We start from the raw sequence: 22,006 nt of genomic DNA, 5'->3' as shown, positions 1-22,006 counted from the left end.
ATGGGTAATCCCTCACCTTGAGTGGCTTCAACTGGTTTCTAGCAATGACCTCCCAGGGGGAACTTGTACGACTGGAGACAATCTGCAGCAGGGCTTTCGGGGTGTTCCTATCACAATATTCGACAAAAAAGGTGCAGCTTGGGAGCACATTGCTGGACTCAGTGAAACTGAAAGGAGCTGAAATCGTCTGCAGTCAGCAAAGACTTTGTTTAGACAACTCCCACGTCACCTGGCAACGAAGTACCTGCGCTAACCTGAGGTGGAGCACATTTCTCATCTCTGTACGCGTCACATAGTGGCACCCAGGTCCACAACTGAACACTGAGAACAGGTCTACAACTGAAGACTGACGACAGGTTCATGAATGAGAATGGGGCTACGACCGAAGACTAAGAACAGGTCTATAACTGAAGACTGAGGACAGATCTATGACCGAAGACTGCGGACAGGTCTATGACGAAGTACAGATCTACAACTGTGAATTGAGGACCAATCTATGACTGAGGACAGATCTACGACTGAGGACAGAGGATGGGGCTACAACTGAAGACTGAGGACAGATCTACGGCTATGAACTGAAGACAGATCTACAACTGTGAACTTAGGACATGTCTACAACTGAGGACTGAGGACAGGTCTATGACTAAAGACTGACGACAGGTCTACAGCTGAGGAAAGGCCTACGACTGAAGCACAGCCAGCAAGGCGGCAGCACAGGGACAGATCCCCGATCCCCCAGAGCAGAAAGTGCCAAACGAATGCAGCACATTCCAGTTCTTCATCGCAATCTCGACTCAAGTATGAAAGATATTCTTCTGTAAGCAGGGGAGGTGAAAGATGGCCATGACACTGGGATCCATCACTCCAAAATGATGGTCAAGTTACTGATGCTGCCATCAGTAAACTCACAGGGCGCCAAGAAACACATCAACTGGGTGCTGGAATAGGTCCCTCATCGTCAACATCATCATCCCTTGACACAGCGCAGCTAACCTTCTTACATTTATTCATTTAGCTGATGCTGTTCTCCAAAATGACTAACAATTTTAATCTACTTACATTTATACAGCTGCATAATTTCACTGGAGCAACTGAAGGTAAGTACCTTCCTCACCGGTACTACAGCCAAAGGTGGGGATCAAACCTGTAACCTTTGGGTCCAAAAGCAACATCTCTAACCCAGCTGTTCTTCCACCCCATTACATATTACCCTCACCACAAATGAACACAAACACACCGGATGATCAGCATCACACAAACACACACACACAGAGTCTGAACCACTCGTCCCATACAGACAACACAAATCCCCCCCCAGCCTGCTCAGGCTCCTCCCAGTACAACAGCAAGGAACTACTAGTACACCTGTCATATAATTAAAGAGACAGCAGCCCCCCCCCTCCTGCTTGCTGGCATGACACCTGCTCCGTTGCAGCCAGCTCCCGGAACGATGGACCAGATCCTTGCAGAGCACCCCGGCACTGCTGACAGGTGTGGCAAAGGGAGTAAATGGAACCGAGGCACCGCAAACACATGTGGGTGTGTGCTGGAGGTGCTGTCTGTAGGCAGGTTTACTGGTCTTGTGTTGTGAGATCTCATATTTACTTGCTTAATTCATGCTGTGGAATAAAAGGTCTCATTTGCCAGATCCAGTCTGGAGGCCCCTTACGTCTTCCTCGCATGAGTCAGATCCTTACACTCGCGTCTGACAGCATGAATTTCAAATCCAATTAAAACTGTCGCTTAGGCCTCTGCAAATTCTCCGCGCTTTTGCAGGATGACTAACGGCGAGTTTCAGGTGCAAGACTCCGAGGGCCTCTTAGCAGGTCAAGCATGATGATGGTGCCCATTTACCCTCAAGAGAGCAATGCGTGGGCCTGTGGACACACAAACACTTAAGGTGCCCTCAAAGCTGAGCGTAAAGAGTCAAAATTATTATTATTCTTATTTTATTTATTTATTTATTTATTTTTTTACAAATAGTAGTATTTCTTTGTCGTCGTGAAATGCTGGGATTTCATCACAGCTTCTCCCACACCCTGCAAGGCAGATCCTTCCACCCTTTCTACAAACTTCCTCTTTTTTATATTATGTGATATTTACATTTGCTCGCACTTTTCTCCAAGGCCAGTTACAATAGTTTGCTCATTTATACACCCGGACATTTTTTCACTTAGAAATTCAAAGTAAAAACCTTGCTCAGGGGTATTACTACAGGATTTGACCAGCGACCTACTGCTTCTGAGGGACAAACTCAAATGCAAACTCAGAGAAAGACCATCAGCTTCCTCAGTCGTAGACATGTTCTCAGTCCTCAGACATAGACGTGTCCTCAGTCATAAACCTGTCCTCACTTGTAGACCTGTTTTCAGTCCTGTCATAAACCTGTCCTTACTTGTAGATCTGTGACCTCAGCCATAGACATTTATTCAAAGAGGTTCCTGAAGATGTCAGAAGCAGCGTGCTCTTGCTGCTCGTGGGGCAGATAAAAAGTACCCTTTCCCCGAGGTTAAAGTTCTGTGACACGATAGCTGGAGATGCGACCTGTCGGCCACAGCAGAGGGATCGCAGCTACCCTTCCCCGGTACCGGTGACAGGCCCAAAGACCTGCAGTGATGCTCCTTCTCCGCCAAGCGGATTAAGAGGATTTAGTGTATACCGCAGCAGAAAAGGGATCACGCAGTCAACTCGCTAAGAGTGGAATTAAGGGCAGAAAGACAGAAACAGGCGCAACTAAAAATGGCTCTGTTGACACAGAGAGTTTACTAGAGCGAGACCGGTGTTCCAGAATAACAGGAAAAGTCAGCATCATTGTCTGCTCGTGATCCTGTCCATCCCAGGAAGGGACAGGTTTACCAGTGTAAACAGTTCCCCCTACATCTGTAAGTAACAGTACCTGGATCCTGAACTGCAATCCTACCCAACATGGTGGGCTCACGAACACTTACGCAAAATGACAGATTCCCCCAAATGTGGAGGACAAAACAAAGAAGTCAAAACTGATGCATTTTCAAACAGGAATGCGGCCCAAGCTGCCGGAGAGGTTTCTCCATTCACAAACCCCAAGAAAAGCAGTGGAAACAGCTTATGAATGTATCATATTTCAACATGTGAGTTTGTATTTCACTGTGGATGCCCTGGGAGCAGGTGGTTTTGCAGTAATAGCATGGCAATAGCTTGCAAAACACCCATTGTGGTCCCTTCCTCTGCTTGAGAAACATCTCCACACACCAAGTGGCTTTTACTTCCCTACCACCCAACCTGCGACACAGCAACGGTGTCCCAGCAGAGTGTGTAGGATGTATGCAGAGCACAAAGGCTGGGTGGGACTTTGGTAAACCTACAAGAAATTACTCTTGAATGATGTCTTGCTGGACAGTGAGTGGTGTCACGGCAAAACACTAACTACCCAACTACCTCTGTCCCTCAGAGGTGCTGAATCCTTCCAGCATTCAAGAATGGTCTCAAACCCATCTATTTCAGAGCTACCTCTCTCGTGATAGCTACATAAATGAGCCCAACATCATCTGCTATGATTATCTGTGAATTTGCTATTTGAATGTCACTTCTATAGGCAGCTACCTGACGGATGTGAACCAACAACATGGTGGAATCAGACAGACAAAATGAGTTTCAACAATCCCATGTCTGTGTCTACAGCTCTCCCCTTGTTGAAATTGAATAATTCGTACAGTACATGTGTAGCGGAACTATAGGTAGATTCGTGGAAGTTAGTGGTACTGGCTGTTTTTTTGACCTCCTGTACATTAGACTCACCATGACAATGAAATTCTTGAACCATGCTTAGTTTCAGATTATCCTGGGTTCCAGATTTATACGCGAGCGGATGATTCATCACGGCATACGCAACAAGCTCAAGGCCAAGCAGAACCCAACCCCACCTGTCACTCAGAAGCAATGTGTTCTGTGTTGTTTTTCTCCCAAAGAAAGGGGAAAAATATATTTGCCAACATGCATTTTGCAAATGCCATTTTACATGCAGATCAGAGGTTAAATTTAATCCCGCCTGGAGCATTAGTAAATAAATCTGCTGTAGAATGTAAGCTCATATCAGGGCCTGTGATCCAGCCAATTACCTATGTTGCATGGTTCTTCACGGCCACAGCCAACAAACGTTTCTCCCTCGGTCAGGCCCGCAGGAGTGTGAATGGGACCCAGAAGCGGATAGAACATTTAGAGACGAAGATGAAGCAGACGACACACTTCAGGGATTCGGCACAGAGATGGACCAAATAGCACTTAAAGAAACGGAACAGGACATCATCCCAGAGGGGGATAAGCCAGATAGTGGAGCTCCAGCACCCATCAACAAATAAAGAGCTTTCCGGCAATAGGAGATATTTTACTGAAGATGGAACACACTGGTGGGTCTTGACCTCCAGTGAAAGGGGTGTATCAGGAACAGCAGTCCAGTGCAGCCCACAGGAAGGGCGCTGCTTTCTGCCAGTCAGAGCATATCAACGTGTAGGTGTACAAGGAAGTCATTTCCCCGGTGACCAGCAGCCTACAGCGTGCTCTGCTCCCCATGGCCTCAGCACAGAGCCCACAGAGTTCTGGAAGTGACAGGGGGGACAGACAAGACATTGACACAGTGGGACTGACAGAGGTCGACATGGTTGCTCCAGTCCCCACTAGGTAGGTCAAGGTTGGGGCAGTGGTCGGTGTTCTGATGTTCTGACACACGCTGCTATCTGGAGACACACATCGCAAGTGTTCGTGCGTTTTGACAGAGCTCCCCACGACACACACACAAACAGCAGTCCCACTCACCTGAAATGGTCCCCAGCCAGGCAACAGGTCACCTGCTCTACCCTCATCTACACCGTGGGAGCTGTGGCAGGATCCCCCTCGAAGCACCGAGGGTCGCCCCAGGCTGCGGTGTCAAAGGTGAGGCGCGTGTCCCTCGCGCAGGCACACGTGTCACGTGACACCGACTCACGCCACAGACACGGGGAGTGCGCGCCGCCAGGGTCCACAGCACGCCAGAGCAGGCGACCTGACGTCACCTCCGTCCGGGGAGGACGACACCGAAAACACGCACAGACACACGCACTCACGCGCACACACTCAGAACCCGCGCTGTTTACGTAACCGAATTGTGACACTGGCGGCACTGATCGCGGTATCATACAGTCATGGACTGCGCCACCGTCGCCAGGTGACTCCAGGCGGGTGGGAGCACACCGTCCACGGAAACGCTCACTCTCGAACCCCAGCCGCTCGGTAGGAGGACGGACGGAAGGCAGCCTTGGCCACTGGCACTCACTGTCACTGTGTCGCGCGCGAGAGATTACGCCGCGAAAACGCAGCGAGAGCGCAAATTGCCCGCGCCGCAAAACTGCGGCACACTTACTGTGACTTACCAGACTGCCAGAGAGGTCCGAGCACACCGGTGGGCGCGCGGGGTCGAGTCCCGCACGTCGGAGATCACGCATCACATCTCAGTCCCCCCACCATGTGACGAAACCACTCGTGGGTGCCTCCTTCCACGGGCGCCTCCTCCACCTCAGTGCCCCTCGGGTTCGGACTGAGCGACTCCTGCCTCTCCAATACAGGGACATCGCCTTCTTCCTGCCCACCCGCCGTTCCACCATCGTACCCTGCCATTGGACGGTAAGGCGACGGACTCTAACGGGCTTTGCCATTGGGCGACTGTGAGAAATTCCCTGAAACGAGCCACCCCATTGGAAGGCGTGGAATAGGGTTCTGACAGGCCACCCCATTGGAAACACAGACAGGAATGTAATGTTCCATTCTATTGGACAGTGGAAAAATGGAGACGCAAAAGAAGTTCGCCATTGGACGCCATTGGATGACTGCAAGTAACTCGGGCGATGCGGTTTTCGGCGTGGAGATGGTGAGGTAATACACGAACAGAGGTAATGTGGTATATGTCTGGAAAAAAACAGCACTGGGCATGTATGCGAGCCCGTCGGCGCTACTCATATTATAATAAATAATAGACTATATATACTATATAGAGTGAGTAATTCTAACCAATATGCAATTACATTTCCACTTTGATTTCTGAATAATTTGCTTTATTTGTGAGTTACAGCGGAGTCACATATGACATGTAACGTCGCTGATGCCTGGTTTTGACGCCTGAGAGTGAGTCTTCTTGAAGAAATTATTATTAATTACGGAGAAGCAAAGCATAATAAAAACTCTTCATGTTCGTTTGGCGAGCACATGAATATGAAAGTATATTCCTACTTCAACCCAATATGATAATATGCGTTTATATTATATGCCTTTTGTTATACCTAAAATTCTGAATTCGTCCCTTTAGGTCAGTAAAGGTCAATAGAACATCGTTTTTTTATGTCCCCGATACATTTTATGTAATTGCCATTTCTTGTATCATTTATTTTTTGATCATATTGTAACAACCCTGTTTTTCACTACCAGTTTTATGACGCTTGTCCACATTGATTGATTTTGCACAGTACGTGACTTCATACATATTCATTCTGTAAGCTCTTTCCCCCAAAGCTGGTACATTAGTCTGTCTTTGTAATATGTTAATCTTAAATTCAATGTGTCCAATAATAATAATACTCTGTCGGGAACTCTTCCTGAATAATTCTTTTAAAAATCTTAATACAGGCGCTGTGGGAAATTCAGAATGGTTCCATGCCATCAGTTACAAATGTGGAATTGTGTGTACATTTCGTTTTATCGGATGCCAAAATCTAAGGTATTAATTCGTACGTGACAGCAGATTTCAGAGATGTCTTGATTGATGAATTAGTGTGTGTGCAATCTCGAGTCCTGCAGAATTTAAACGATACAAGCCAAGGGAGTTTTATTTTTTGTTATCTATATATATAACTGACGCTGAAAATCCAGATGAGATAACATATTATCAAGAGAAATATTTGAACATAGCCGTTGAGTTAAGCTGACTGAGCAAAAAAAGAAAAAGCAGACCACCATGACTCATGAGCCTGGGTTTTCAAATACATTTTTTACATCCCTGGTACATTAATTACCAAGCCTAACGAGGTTGAATTTGCAAAAGCCGGAATGTAATTAGTCTAAGTGAACATATTTCTGTTGTCCAAGTCCTGGTTGTATATCGATTTCTCTCTATACAGTAAGTCCACCCACAGAGTGTAAAGCAGAGCGCTGCGGGATTTCAACCGCGCTTCGTTTTATGAGAAAGTTTTGGACTCTTTAGGTTGCCGTACACCGGAAGTGAACCCAAGAGCGCGAGGCTGTGTGTTTCCTGACAGAGGTCACCACAGAATAGCAAATACAGGTACGTTAAAAATGTTGTTTCATTATTATTGTTTTTTTTTTTTTTTTCCCTCCACCTGGTGTGTTTCGTTTCCCATGCATTTTGTAAATGGAATTCAAATTTTATGTTTGCAATATTCGACAGCGTAGTTTGAGTGTCGTGTGGATCATCATGCGCTTGTATTCGTCGTGTATTGTTTATAAACTTAAAGTATTTGACTATTTGTAACCTGATAATGTTCTATATTAAGTTTTTATTATGGTAATTTACAGTTTTCTTGACACGACTGGTTTACCAGTCACACAGTGTCTGTGTTTTTATCATTTATGTATACATGTAATTCATGATGAAGCAGTTACAGTATGTTATATATTTTTAATTTTACCAGATGCTTTAACCTAAGATATGTTACTTTTATGAATTCATTGAATTATTCCAGCTGTTCAGTCACTTACTACTAAATAATATTATACAGAATATTATATTACATTTAGGGGGGTGTGGTGGTGCGGTGGGTTCAGCCAGTGCCTGCTGTGTGGGGGGCCTGGGGTTTGAGCCCTTTATCTTCTTGGTGCTGTGTCCCGTCCTGGGTGTGTCTCCTCCCTCTTTGGCCTTGAGCCCTGTATCACCGGATTAGGCTCCGGCTTGCCGCGACCCTGCTCAGGACAAGCAGTTGTTGACGATGTACGGATTGATATTACATTTACTCATTTAGCTGATGCTTTTCTTTAAAGTGACTTACACTGTGTTAGTCTGTCTGAAACTACTTACTCATCTGTACACCTGGGTAATTTTTACTGAAGCAATTTAGGGTAAGTAGCTTGCTCAAGAGTATTACAACTGGAGGCAAGATTCCAATCTGTGACTTTTTGATCCAAAGACAGTGGCCCTAACCACTACACTACCAGCTGTCCCCATAATAATATATTATAATATTATCTACTGTTATGTGACTGTGCTTTAGCAGTTTTCTGTGCATTGGAGTTGGCTGAAGAAAAACAAATCAAGTCTGTATGCAAGCACAATACCTAAATCGTCCAGAGACCTACAAAAACATCTAATAAGCACCTTAAAGTGAATGTGACACACGTTGATCTCAGAGCTTTTTTCCCTGCCATTCTTGATTAGTGATGGGAGGTGATCAGGGGCATGGCAAACTGGTGCTGCCAGACTACAAGCAGTGGAAGGTGGAGGGAACTCCACTGGAATTTACTCAGGAGAGGCTGGCACGCAGAGGCCTGAAGGACCCTTGGGCTCGGTGAGAAATAATTTTATCATTTAGTTACAGTTTTTTTTCCTCCAGACATTGTTTTCTAATGTTGGAATTACTCACATGGTGCTTTTTAGTTAAAAGGCTTGCATAGTTATACTTCATTTGTACAATTGTGTTTTCTCCCACAGAAATCCAGTTTTTTAAATTGGTTTTATGAACAACACAGGGTCAAAACAGCATGCAGATTGACAGTATACTGAGAAAAAGCAAATGTGTCCACATGCATAAAGCGAGGGCTTACGATCAAAAAGTTACAGTTTATCACAGGTATTTTTTTTAATGCACCGAGTTCCTAAACCTGTTTCGCTGTTATCCAGGTTTTACCCTACCTGGTCTTCAAGTGCTGGCTGTTAATTTACTGAAGTGTAGTTTTTAATTTATAAGTGCAGTGTTATGTTTCATAATGAAAGTGACATTACCTGTGCGCCGACAGTTAAGATAATTTGCATTTTCATTCCCTTCCTTTTCCAGGAATGAAGCGTGGCGTTACATGGGGACATTTGCAAAACCAGTCACCTTCCGAGATGTCCTGTTGCGGGGATTTAAATGGGGATTTGCAGCATTTGTGGTGGCCGTTGGTGTGGAGTACGCTCTCTCTGGCCCCCACAAAAAGTCTGAACACTAACACACCAGTGTGATGGAATGATCACTGAAGCTACACAAGAATAATGTCCTTGCAACATTTATCGTACAGCTTCTATTTGATTATAATGTCCACAGTCACGCTCCCCTATCCAGTGTGAACCACCTGCACTTTGGAGATTGACCACATATTGTATCTGAGCCAGCTTCCAGGATGGATCATGGGCAGAATAAAATTGGTCTTTTCGATTTAATAAATGTACTCCTTTATGATCGATGTCTTATATTATTTGCTCATAGTGATGTGTACCTGTTCTCAATTTTAACAACTAGTTAATCTCAGCAGGGCTATGTGTGGAAGCACAGCAGCTGTATTGTGAGTGTTCTGGTTTCTTGTTGGCTTATGATGTACCTGTACTAAGACACAGTACAATGCTTTGGAATGATGTTCACTTTAATGAAACATGCAGACAAATAGCATGGTAGCATAGAGTGTAAGCTTACAGCCCTGCTGCTAAGTACTTGTGCAAGACTACTAATCTAAAAAAATGATTCTGTAAAATGGTCATGCTTTTAAATGGAATACTTTTTACCTTGGGTGAAAAATTAGGCATAAAAATCATGTAATGCACATATTTTGAACATATCAAACAAATACTTAGTAACACTTCCAGTGGTTTAACTTGCTTAGCAATGGCAACAGTGTATAGGAACTGGTGTGACTACAATTATGTGGTCAGACAATTGTTTCTCTAAATTAGTGTTTTTGATCCTAGGCCATGCTTTACCAAACTTCCATTCCAGCTGAGCTTGTATAAATACCCTTGATTTGAGGAATGAAGCGTGGCGTTACATGGGGACATTTGATTGACTGAATAAATCACATGATTTGAGTTGTTTTAGCCAGACAGTTGGTTGAGGACAGGCAAGTCTTTGTGTTCTGTGTTATAGAAAAAATGATGAGAACATCAAAAGGAATGGTTCTAAATCTTTGGTTTATTCTTGCCCTTGAACGGATAATCATTTTTCAGTTTTTCCAGATAACTTTCTCTTAGACAATTTGATTAAATTTACTTCAGCATTACTTCTTTTTGTTTGGTTTGACAAAGATGAAAAAAAAGTGGTGCTCTGCAAATTTATTGTGCTTGTAACAAAAATTGATATTCAGTCACTGATTATTCAGTGTAGTTTGAAATATTTAAATGTTCAGTTCAGAAGTCCATATTCTTAACTGTTACACTACCTAAGCGCCTCTCTGTCACTGTAGAATCTTTTACAGTGATATATCAATCCATACTTTATAAATATTTGTGCATCCTTCAATCTAACTCATTAACACTTTAAAATCAAGTCTAATTAAATCAAGGTATCTTGATGGAGAGCTGGCACACAGCACATGACTACAGGAACTTGGTAGTCAAACACTGCCTTACATTGTAATGCTTTTACTGAACTCAGTACTTGTTGTGACAGACAAAGATTTCTATTGCCCGGTGGGAAATGCTGATAGAATTCTCAATTAGTTTCAGATTGATTAATACAGATAGCCTGGACATGTACTGGGTTCAGTAAAAGTAACTACAGGTGGTATCGGCCTCCTGCTAGATAAGGAGCATCAGTGACAGTACAGCAAATGCCAGATTGTATGCCACCTATCAGTTCAACCAATTTTCTCATGCTAATTAATTGAATTAGATGATTATTTAGATGTTTAATTTATGGATGGCCATGATGTATATTTTTAAAAAGATTCCTTAACTAATTTTCACTGTCAGTTTTTAAAGAAGGATCTGATTGTTCAAAAAAGTTGTGAATTTATGCTCATTATGTAAATGAATCTACTGGCACATCTGGTAGTGTAGTTGTTAGAGTTAGTGCCTTTGGATCAAAAAGATTGCAGGTTTGATCCCCACCTCTGGGTGTAGTACCTTTGAGTAAGGTACTTGCCCTGAATTGCTCCAGTGAAATTACCCAGCTGTGTAAATGAGTAAATATTTGTAAGATTGTAACCTTAACATTGTAAGTCACTTTGGAGAAAAGCTTCAGCTAAATGAATAAATGTAAATTCTAATAACTGAAGTAAACACTAACACTGGGGTTCCTAACCACTCCATCTACTGGTTTGAGATCAACTTGTAAGTTTACTGCAGTGCTCAGTTACAGCCCTGAAGCTCCCAGTCCAGGAGACTTTAGCTTTATATTAACAAATTCAGTGAACATATTGTCTTAACTGTTCAACTCATCCCTCTTTCTGAGCTCTCAGAGATGGTTGCTGAAAGCCTGCTGGACCTGGTCTTCAAGTTAGTCTTCCAGACCCACAGCTGAAATGTTCTACATGCTCTACTAGGTAGCAGGACTAGATTAATGGTTTACAGTGATGGAAACCAGTTGCTGGTTTCAACTCGTGATCTTTATAATCTGGAAAACGGACATTCAGGCACAAGAACAGTGTGTAAGAAACATTCGTAACTGGATCTAGCTGTTTTTAGAGAATTTAAAAAATAAGGACTACTGATGCTTATATTGGTCAAGACCTTTAACCGACACATTTTCCTACCACAAAATTCTATCATTGTTGATTACAGTGATGAAATAGTGCACACTGGTCTAGTGCTTCATCATCCTAAATTTATCTTCTTGGTGCTGTACCATCCTTCATTGAATGGTATTTAGTGCTCATGGACTAAACTGATACATTTTCATTCAAAATAATTAGCTAGTACTGTATATCTAGCATAAGGGGGTGCGGTGGCGCAGTGGGTTGGGCCGGGTCCTGCTCTCTGGCGGACTGGCGTCCCGTCCTGGGTGTGTCCCCTCCCCCTCCGGCCTTACGCCCTGAGTTGCCGGGTAAGCTCTGGTTCCCCGCGACCCCGTCTGGGACAAGCGGTTCAGAAAATGTGCGTGCATGCCTGCATGTGTGTGTGTATATCTAGCCATCTTATTTTAATAAGTTACTCTCGAGCCTTTCCCAGTAGCATTGGGCACCAGGCTGAGAGGGGTACATCCTGGAACATGATCATAGAATAGCTATACACCTACATTACATTTATTAATTTAGCTCATACTTTTCTCCCAAAGCAATTTACAATTGTTTATTTATAACACATATTTACTTATACATCTGAGTACTTCAAGCAGATTTTACCTGAGCATCACCAATTCACCTGAACTGCAGGAAGGTGTTTCACTGGCAAGTACCAGCGTTGCTCAATACTACACAGCTACTACTGAGCTAGAGAAAAGATTTGAACTACTACTTGCGCAAGTTGCGGGTCTAAAGACGGAAGCTTTAACTACTACGCTATCAATTTCAGAATACAGAGTCACCACTCTTCACCTGAACTACACGTCTTTAGCCCGTGGAAGGAAAGCTGCGCAAACACGGGAGAACGTGTCATTTTCGTGGCGTGAATTTAAAATGGAATTATTATGAAACTTCAACTTGTGAAAAGTACCTACCATGACGTCATTTATTTAAAGCTCCGCCCCTGCCTCCCTTCCCTCAACAGTCAGCTGCGTCCTCGATAGTTCTCTTAGTCTAGGGGGACAGGGAACCTCGAGAAAGGCGAAAATATACACTAATCTTTGTAATTTGCCTCAGTTCTTTGTAAAACGTAGCATTCTACTCCGTTTTCAGTATATATGTAATCTTAATGACTATTTGAACTAGGAATTTCACTTTTGGTTTCACGCTCAGCCGTCATGATCAGGTATGTGTTTTTTTATACATATAATCATGTTACAGAAGGATGGAATGTGAAAGATAACATGAGCATATTCACGACTCGCAGGGGTTTCGCAAGGTTTTAGGGAAATTCAATTGTCAGCGCGACGATAAACTGCGCAGTGAATAGAATTTGCAGTAATAAATTTGAGTACACAACAGTGCTCGTCGTGCTTAGAATATATGCAGAAAAGTTTACGTTTTTGGAAGTTAAATGTCTTGTTCGTCGTTACGGGACACTTAAGCTGCACTTCCGGTTCTCAGTTTTGAACGACGTATTACGATTTGAATACAATATGTATAAATTAATTACCGGCGGTGTTTATATCGATGATGATTATGATATAATTGTGTATAAACACATGTATGTGTGTAAATATGTTTTTGAGCGGTGAACAGAGATCTGCGGTGAAAGAGAAACTCCCTGAGGCGCGTGGAATTTACTGTTGTCTTTGGGGGTGTCCTCACCTCACTGTGTGTGTCCCCAGATAAAGGGACATGACGTCAAACACCGCTGTTTACCACAGTCCAACAAGACAAGGTAAAGACGAGATATCTCTCCAGTAATACCTGCTGTTCAGTTGGGTTTACTTTTGATCATTTTACATGTTTTCTCCTATAAGAGTTGGACTCTCTTTGATTGCATATACATACACACACGTATACCTATGTATATATGCATTTGCTGAAAAATGTGCTGTTTTACAAATGAATCAGTTAGTTTGATTTTTAAAACGTAATCAATTTTTTGTTTTTTTGTTAGGTGATGTTTTTTAATGAATCTAGTATTTTGACTACTTTTTTCAAGGATACATTTTCATTAACTCTCCATTGGAGAGTTCCCACTTCTAATAATGATAATTGCTATTCGCATTTTGTGCAGGAACGAGGTCGTGGACAGGCTGCAGTTTGAAATCCGCACGGCTACTTGCTTTGCAATGAATGAAGAACATTTTGAGATGATCAACCTCATTATGGATGAGCTGAGCCAGGAGGAGAGGAAGCGGTCATTTTACCTCTGTGCTGACCTGAACGCGGGCACCTGCGGGGAGGACCTGAGAGAAAAGCTGGAGTCTCTGATCACACGTGGGCAGGTGGGCCCTCTCTTCTTGCTGGAGCTCATGTGCAGGATACGTCGCTTTGACATTCTGAAGAAGGTGCTGGGGACCAATAGGCAGGAGGCGGAAAGACTCATACGAAGCGGATCTGTTGTTTCAGACTACAGGTAATAAGGAACTTTGATTTCAAATTATGGAGGGGTACTGGGCATGGTAACCCTTGATTATATGAGCATCCCGTGGTCCAGTTCTCACCTAATAATTCAGTCTTCTTAATGCACATGGGAATTTAACCTTCTACACATTTAAGCATTTGAGTTATGAACCAGATATACAGATACAGGTGTGATATCGAGAGGACAAACTACACTAAGCCAGTTTCTTTAAAGATTACAATCCAGTTCCTGAAGAAACATTTCAACTGTTGCAGAGCTGAAATGCACACACTGATCAGATTTTTTTTTTTTTTTTTAAAAATTCCTCTTTTAGAGTGTTAATGGCTGATATGAGTGAAGACATGGGAAAAGAAGACTTGAGTGCTTTGATATTTCTTCTCAGTGGCATTCTGCCAAGGGGGAGGCAGGAGACTGCCACGGTAAGATGACCTGACTGCCTATAAAAAAAAATAAATAAAATTAACTGTAGATATTGCCATCTTCCAGAAATGAAATTTCATTCTGTTGTACATAATTGGAGGTTAATGGTATTATATCCTGAACAGACCCAGCATGAAAGGTTTTGGGATATTTCTAGGATTTAAAGTTTCTATCCCCATCCTCAAACATGTGGTATCATTTAAAAAGATTGAATGTTCTCTGTATAGTGCTTTGTAGCCTGTAGAGTTTGAGAAATGCAGTGAAAAAGTGTCACCTGTAGTGGACAAAGCCCTTTCTTTTAGCTGCATATTTCATGATGCAGAAGAAATGCGTTCTTGTAAATAAATTTCAAGAATGGAACTGCACAGATGTCAGTGTACAGCACACGTGAATGAAAGTCATTCATCAGGAGTTGGTGACATCTCAGATATGTTCTCGTTGAATGAGAATGGAGAAATGAGTAACCAGACTCCTACCAGCTGTTCAGCTGCCTCACATTAGTGTTGCAATTTCCTTTTGTTTTTTAAATTCTTCTTTTGTACAGAACTGTAGGAAATGGGTATCGAAAAGTCACATTTCATTTAAACGGGAGTTTTGGATTTTCTATTTTCTATTTCATGGTGCTTTTTGGGGGAATATACACATGGGTGTTGTGCAAAGCTTTTGATTCGCATAAGATGACTTATGGTTATGATGGACTATAAAGGGAAAAGTGCCTTTGGGTTTTAAACAAAATCTTTCTTTGACAATACAGAGCTTTCTGGATGTGGTTATGGAGCTGGAGAAGATGGACAAGGTCTCCAGCGAGAATGTGGACCTAATTGAACAGTGCCTACAGAAAATCCATAGAGCAGACCTTGCCAAAAGGGTGCAGTGGTACCAGAGGAGAGGTAAGTCGTCGGGCCGGGTCTTGATGGCATCCCTGGTTCTGTAGAGCACGAGAAAATGCTATGGGGATTAACTGAAATCCCCAGTAATGAAATTATGCCACTAACGGATTTGTGGTATTTTTGTAGAAGTGAAACTTAGCAAGATGTAATTGGAGAGGAAGGGGATCTCCTTATATGTTCAGATCATTAGAAACAGTTTCAGTATTACCAGGCCACTGTTTATATAAGCAAGAGTGGTGGGAAATCACCGTGTTCCCCTGGCGACTATTTGTTATTTCAGCCTTCAGGGTTACAGTCCCTAGGATATGATGATGTTACTTCCCACGTGGTGTAGGTGGAACTGAGGCATCTGTCAGTTACTGGAGTTGGTCTTCTTTTATGTGACCCCATCTCTTGTCTTACTGATACTTACTTTCTATAGTAAAGCGGTCACCTTACCTGGGTTGGATTTCCTGCTCCTGCTGTAGACCCATTATCAAGTACTTACCCAGAATAGATGATTTAAGAATGACCTACTTGTATCAATGGGTAAATATGAGAAGTCGCTTTGGCGAAAAGAATTGACTAAATGGATAAGTAACAACACAGTATTAAAGTGTTTTTGTCTTCATTTTAGTCTCAGAGTCACAGATCAGTGCCAGTGTTCAAAACCAGAGAGGTGAGCCAAGTCTTCAGAAAACACATGTGAGTGAAATGCACAGGACTACATTATTTCTTTATTTTTTGTTGCTTTTAAACTCTGACCTTCTTTGTGCTCTGTTTCACATCTCTTCTCGGTGTATCATGGTACAGAGAGCCACCCAGTTTGCAAACACGGCATGTCAGCAATCATTAAGGACAAAAGGTGATCTCTCAAGCTTTGCATCTGGAAACATTTCAGGACTAAAGTGTGTGTGTGTCTGATGGGGTTTTTTTTTTTTTTTTTTTTTAAAGAAATTACCTTTACTGTGGTATTTCCACTTAACTTCCTGCTCTTTTCCCTTCCAGTATTTTCTTGATGTGTTGAAATGTTTTTCTTCATTTCAGCTCAGGAGAACATAAAAATGTCAGTTCCTGAAACAGGGAGGCAGTATTGTCAGGTGATACAAACAAATCTTGTCTTTTTTTTTTTTTTTTTTTTTTTGAGAGTCTCTGCTCTATAAAGCAATTAGTGTGACCATGGTGGCTAATCTGAATCTGCAACATTAAGTGGTTACGCTTTGCACTTTTGGAGCGCCATATTACCATTCCATCATCCCCACATTCATTCGTAATCATCCTTTGATTTACCATGTTTACCTTGCAGTACTTAATGTAGCGTTTGCTTTCCGCACAGCTCCTCTTGGTTTTTACCTGGATGCGTTTGTTGTTTAATTTTCTGCCTAAATAATTTGACTTTTCAAACTGTTGCTCTCTTTAATCCCATTAATTTGTTGCATGATCTCTCCCAGTCACCTTTGACAAAAGGCATCAGCTAAATAAAGAATAATAATAATAATAATAATAATAATAATAATAATAATAATAATAAATCTATTGGTGGCACGGTGGCACAGCAAGTAGCGCTGCTGTCTCACAGTGCCTGGGTGGTGAGAGAGAACGTGGGTTCAATCCCTGCTCAGTTTGTGTGGAGTTTGCATGTTCTCCCTGTGTCTGCGCTCCAGTTTCCTCCCACAGTCCAAAGATATGCTGTTCAGCTTCACCCGTAGTGTGCGAGTGACAGAGAGTGTGTTCCACTGATGTATGAATGAGTGACCCATTGTAAGTAGTGTATCTAGCAGTGTAAGTCACCTTGGTGAATAAGGTGTGTGGGCTAGTAACACTACATAGTATCCATTGTAGTTGCTTTGGAGAAAAGCATCTGCTAAGTAAATAAATGTAAATCTCACCATAAAGAGCTGTGTGTGGTCAGTTCTGATTGTATGGAACAAGGATTAACACACACTGAGATGGCAGTTAGAACCCTGGTCCTTGAGAACCCAGGTGAGCTTTTCATCAGCAGTGCAGTCAACAGTAAGAATCTATATAACTTCATTTGTAGTTGTTCATGCCTAATTTATAAATCTTCTCATTTGTCAGTCGTATCAGTTTTTCAACTGATGAAAACCACACGACAGGTCTTACTGGTTTACTGGTGATGTCAGACCCGTTGCCTCTCCCTCCGTGTGGAAAGCTTTACCTCTAGATACAGGATGTCTGCATCTATGTCACTGCATATTCGTATAAATAATCACTGCCATTGCATATAAATATATAGTCCTGTTGCTATGCTACATTCATATAAATAGATATTATCAAGCTGTAATGCACTACAATTGACCAACATGCATCTGATGTCACACACATACAGAGTCCTCTTCTGTGGAGTTTAGTTCGGCATCGTCTCTTTTGTCCCTTTTGATTAGCTGTAAATAATGAAAAACTCATCTGCGAACAAAGTACCCGAGGACCAGGGTTGGACACTGCTGCACAGGTGCTTGATCTAACCCTGATTTCAGCTTCACAGTGACCCTCTTCTGATTCAGGAGTGCATGTTTCTGGTATGCCTGTAAGTGACCTTTCCCTTCTAAACTGTAGTTTGAGATTGTCTCTCCTGTGTCTGTCGCCTTTTGCCCCTCCACTCATGCCGCTCCAACATCTGCTGTACCCTAGGATTCTTCAGAGACGTACCAGATGCAGGCGCAGCCCCGGGGCCTGTGTGTGATCATCGACTGCGTGGGCTCTGACGGAGGTAAGCTTCTGCCCCTCCCAACAGCCATTTGCTGATATTAATGAGTGGCTGTTCCGGCTGCATGCTGGAGTTGCGTGCATAATTCCTCCCCCCAGTGTACCCCATGGTATGATTCATGGCGGTGTATTTTCATGTCCAGCTGCATGGCAGTATTCGCTCCACCTTGCACACAGTAAAGTAAAACATTATTGCTGATTCAAGATGAGGGTGAGTTGCAGGAGCAGCAAAACAATGAATGCTTGTTTCACCCAGACTTGCTGGAGGAGACGTTCCGGCGGCTACACTTCATGGTGAAACAGCGCAAGTGGCTGAGTGTGATGGACACGTGGTCCTTCCTGAAGAAGATGGCCAAACTGAACCGGGAACACCAAGAGGCTGACGCCTTTGTCTGCTGCATCCTTAGCCGGGGCATCGGCGCCAACCTGCTAGCCACTGAAGACCGGGGTCCGGGGATTTCTTTGGACTCTGTGCGGCAGCTCTTCGCCACAGACTCCTGTCCGTCGCTGGGAGGAAAGCCCAAGCTGTTCTTTATCCAGAGCTACATCATCTCCGCACCCCCTCTAAGGTGGCACAGAGACGAGGACTTGGAAACGGATGGGCCAGCGGTAGCGGTGAATGTGGAGTTGGTGCCAGAGGGCGCAGACGTTTTGTGGAGTCACTGCTGCACGGAGGCGCGGAACCTGGAGTCGGGGAGGCACCGATCAGTATATGCGCGTGCCTTGGGCGCCGCTCTGCTGAAAGGGCAGGAGAGGTACAGTTCCCAGAGGACCTGCTGGGGTCTCAAACTCATTGCCCTGCATAGGCACAGTCCCCTCTTTTAATGTGAGTTGATAGTGTAGTGGTTAGTGCTACTGTCTTTGGTCCATGAGGTTATAGGTTTGAATCCCTTCATCAGCTTAAAAAACCATTCAGGAATTGCCTCGCTGTTTAAATTGAAAAATATCTGTTAGTAGCATAACATTTTTAGCTGCCCCTGTAAGAACAAGTAGAGCTGGTAGTGTGGTGATTAGCACTACTGCCTTTGGTCCTGAGGTTATAGGTTCGAATCCCTTACTGGGCTTGGAGGACAGCTGGTAGCATAGTGGTTAGAACTACTGCCTTTGGCTGCATAAATTGTGGGTTTGATCCTTACCTCTGGCTGTAGTACCCTTGAGCAAGCCACTTATCCTAAAATGCTCCAGTAAAAATTACCCAGCTGTATAAATAGGTAAATAATTGTAAGCTTGTAACTGTAATAATTGTAACCTTAACATTGTAAGTGGCTTTGGAGAAAAGCATCAGCTAAATGAATAAATGTGGCAGAAAAATGACCAGACCTTGATAATGCATTGTGGGAATATTTTTGGAAATGTGCAGAAGTTCCCCAAAATAAGTATGTAGTTAAATCAATAACTACCTTTTTTTTAAATGGAAAAAATTAAGACAGGTTGCAGAAATGAATAGCATGGACTGAGTTTGAGACCCCAGGATTACATTATGCTAATGAAAATCTTTCTCCAGTTTCTACATGTGTGATTTTTAACAGTTTTTAGTGTTACATTTATTTAATTCTCACAACTGCTTGTCTGAGATTGAGTCAGCAACACCTACCAAATGCCTGCTTTTATAGAGAGATGTGTACGTTGCCGCTTAAAAGTCCCTGTTGTGATGTGATCCGATGCTGTTTTACAGGAGGATGCATATGTTGGACGTTCACACCGAGATAAACTCGGTCATTTATGACCACAACCAGAAGAACCGGGAGGAGGTGTACTCGCTGAGCCTGCGACACACTCTACGGAAAGCCCTCTTCCTGAAATAAAGGGGCCTCTTTCCCTTCCATGGCAGGTACTTGTCCCCGAGTTTGCTCAACACTACAACTAGGAAGAACAGTGAAGAATTCTGACTTCATGTGCAGCTACGTGGCTCCCCCTCCTGGTTGAACTGAATGTAGCAGTTTTCGTCTGTATGTGTGTTTTTGTTGTAAATATCTTGTTCATTGGCAGTGATGGAAATAGTCTTAGGTGTGACTTTTAAACAATAATAAATTACAGTTTAGATATAATGCAGCTATACTTACACCATTTGTGTGTGTGTCTTTTTGAACACATGTTTGTTGTGACCCCCCCCACACTTTTTAAATGTTGTTTTGTACTGGTTTGTTTTAACAGCCTTTATTAAAGTTCTCAGTATGCAGTTTCTCACCCATTAAGGACAGATTTGCACCACTCTGAGTATTGTACTTAGGAAGGAGGGCTAGAGACTTGTGGAAGTCACAAACGCCACATGTCTGAACCCAGAGCCCTAGAACTGGGTTGGTATCTACAATAAGCTGTTTGTAACTTACACTTGTAAGTACTTAAATATGTATGAGTCAGGGTAAGTGTTGTATTCAGCACCTGTATGTTTAATTATGGGCCAGCATGTGGTGTAGTGTTTAGAATAACTGCAGAACTATGACAAATGGTAACAAGAAAAGGTACACAAAAAGAATAAATAAGAATAATAATAATAATGTTAGTAATTTATAGCAGTAAGACATGTTAGGGACAAATTTCTTGACTTATGCAGCCTAATTTCACTTGATCTAACTTAATTTCACTAGTAAGACTTAAATTTGTTGTGATAACCTGGGATGGTAATGTACATTGATGTATTTAACTATTATCAGAATGATCTTGTAACATTTTGCTAAGTTAATTATCTTTTGACATTAACATTTGATTGATTACTGTAAAATCAAAATTATAAATATAGATTGATTAAAATGTCTACTGTTAACACATAAGCATACCTTATCAAACTAGCTTTCTTTGGTATTTATAATTTATATGGATTTACAAACATTTTGCTTTTTATGGTTCATGTTGATGTTAGATATATATAATACTAAACACTGTAATCAGATACTGTAAACTAAAATATTTGTTTAAATAATTTATATGGACTTGTAAGAGGATTTTGTTCTTTAAGCAGGTTTTGTTCATATTTGTATGGGTTACCAATCAACCAATCATATGTGTCTGTTAAACACTGCTCAGTTTACTTTCCTGTACCTTCCTTTTTGATAACCTTCTGTCATGACCCAAAAGCTCCTGAACAAGGGTGATGTGAAGCTTGGTGTGATACCGGTCTGTGAAAATGAGTTCAGTCCATACATTGTTGTAATCTGTAATAATATAAGATGCTGATGTGTCTGCTAATCATCAAAATAAGAATACTGTAGTGTAAAACTTTAGCTGGCTCTATGGTTTTTTCCCCCTGCATATATGTTTAAGTCTGCTGATCATACATGTAAGTGTGCTAAAAAAGCAACAATAAAAGCCTTTGACTGGGGTGTGGAAGTTCTACCCTTGCATTACTGTGGATGTTTGGAATGTCATCGCATCTCCTTTTGGTTTTTTTTCTTTTTTTTTTTTTACTCTTGGGGACAGAACAAACTGCACGGGTTGAGCTTGGATGAATATCCAGCAAGTGGTATCACAGGAATGTCCCCCCCAGTTATGAACTGTGGAGAGTGGTTGATGGTTTCTGCATGACAATCCTCCTTCATGCAATGCAGTCTCAATGCAAGAATTTTTGAAAGAAAATCAAAACAGTCACTCTGGTTTCCTCCCACAATCCAAAGACAGATTTCAGGTGAATTTGTGACTCCAGATTGCCCTTAGTCTGTTTGTGATTGCCCTGTCCTGGGTGTATTCTGCCTTAAGCCCTATGCTTCCAGGTTCTGGACCACCTGGATCCTGTATTGGACAAGCAGTTATTGACTGGATGGATGGACAGGTGGACGGATATGATTTTTGTTTGAAACATTGTTTACTATGCCTAAGCAGGTTACAGGGATGGAGAGGCCTGCAGTTCGCTGCTCCTCCACTAGGTGGACACCTCGCACAGCTTCTGCTGGATTCTGCGCCGTAACTGTTCGGTCCT

At 42.5% G+C, this 22,006-nt stretch overlaps 3 protein-coding genes across 15 annotated transcripts in view; 2 read left to right on the top strand and 1 right to left on the bottom strand.

Moving 5' to 3' along the window:
* Positions 1-5,619, bottom strand: part of LOC108918138 (protein FAM126B) — a 51,876-nt gene extending 46,257 nt beyond the window's left edge. For all 7 annotated transcript variants that reach the window (XM_018725184.2, XM_018725176.2, XM_018725206.2 and 4 more), the window contains exon 1: positions 5,385-5,619. The gene's annotated coding sequence lies outside the window, so the exon portion shown is untranslated. The remainder of the gene's footprint in view (positions 1-5,384) is intronic.
* Positions 5,620-5,800: 181 nt separating this feature from the next.
* ndufb3 (NADH:ubiquinone oxidoreductase subunit B3) lies at positions 5,801-11,026 on the top strand. Of its 6 annotated transcripts, none has more exons than XM_018725274.1 (5): positions 5,801-5,883; positions 6,080-6,132; positions 7,205-7,285; positions 8,393-8,522; positions 9,009-11,026. In XM_018725274.1, the coding sequence occupies exons 4-5, from the start codon at positions 8,395-8,397 to the stop codon at positions 9,160-9,162; spliced, it is 282 nt and encodes a 93-aa protein (XP_018580790.1). In that variant the 5' UTR covers positions 5,801-5,883; positions 6,080-6,132; positions 7,205-7,285; positions 8,393-8,394; the 3' UTR covers positions 9,163-11,026. The 6 variants fall into 6 exon arrangements, with proteins under 6 accessions (XP_018580790.1, XP_018580763.1, XP_018580798.1 ...); XM_018725257.1 differs by having other exon boundaries at positions 5,822-5,900; XM_018725247.1 differs by having other exon boundaries at positions 6,080-7,285.
* Positions 11,027-12,180: 1,154 nt separating this feature from the next.
* Positions 12,181-20,706, top strand: cflara (CASP8 and FADD-like apoptosis regulator a). Of its 2 annotated transcripts, XM_018765226.1 has the most exons (12): positions 12,181-12,829; positions 13,332-13,384; positions 13,727-14,068; positions 14,391-14,496; positions 15,252-15,387; positions 15,809-15,915; positions 16,004-16,045; positions 16,180-16,231; positions 16,414-16,466; positions 18,019-18,097; positions 18,350-18,848; positions 19,769-20,706. In XM_018765226.1, the coding sequence occupies exons 3-12, from the start codon at positions 13,782-13,784 to the stop codon at positions 19,896-19,898; spliced, it is 1,491 nt and encodes a 496-aa protein (XP_018620742.1). In that variant the 5' UTR covers positions 12,181-12,829; positions 13,332-13,384; positions 13,727-13,781; the 3' UTR covers positions 19,899-20,706. The 2 variants fall into 2 exon arrangements, with proteins under 2 accessions (XP_018620742.1, XP_018620749.1); XM_018765233.1 differs by lacking the exon at positions 15,809-15,915 and having other exon boundaries at positions 16,004-16,071.
* The last annotated feature ends 1,300 nt before the right edge of the window (positions 20,707-22,006 follow it).

Source organism: Scleropages formosus, chromosome 14 (assembly GCF_900964775.1).
Source record: "Scleropages formosus chromosome 14, fSclFor1.1, whole genome shotgun sequence".
Taxonomy (NCBI): domain Eukaryota; kingdom Metazoa; phylum Chordata; class Actinopteri; order Osteoglossiformes; family Osteoglossidae; genus Scleropages; species Scleropages formosus.
The sequence above is the reverse complement of the archived record's forward strand: the minus strand, read 5'-3'. Positions and strand labels throughout refer to the sequence as shown.

What these genes read in the sequence shown, in the direction of transcription:
- ndufb3 (XM_018725274.1), top strand. Translation starts at nt 8,395, where the DNA reads ATGGGAGGTGATCAGGGGCATGGCAAACTGGTGCTGCCAGACTACAAG. An exon ending in CTGAAGGACCCTTGGGCTCG is followed by an intron (nt 8,523 to 9,008) that starts GTGAGAAATAAT and finishes TTCCTTTTCCAG; the next exon opens with GAATGAAGCGTGGCGTTACA.
- cflara (XM_018765226.1), top strand. Translation starts at nt 13,782, where the DNA reads ATGAATGAAGAACATTTTGAGATGATCAACCTCATTATGGATGAGCTG. An exon ending in TCTGTTGTTTCAGACTACAG is followed by an intron (nt 14,069 to 14,390) that starts GTAATAAGGAAC and finishes TTCCTCTTTTAG; the next exon opens with AGTGTTAATGGCTGATATGA. An exon ending in GCAATCATTAAGGACAAAAG is followed by an intron (nt 16,232 to 16,413) that starts GTGATCTCTCAA and finishes TCTTCATTTCAG; the next exon opens with CTCAGGAGAACATAAAAATG.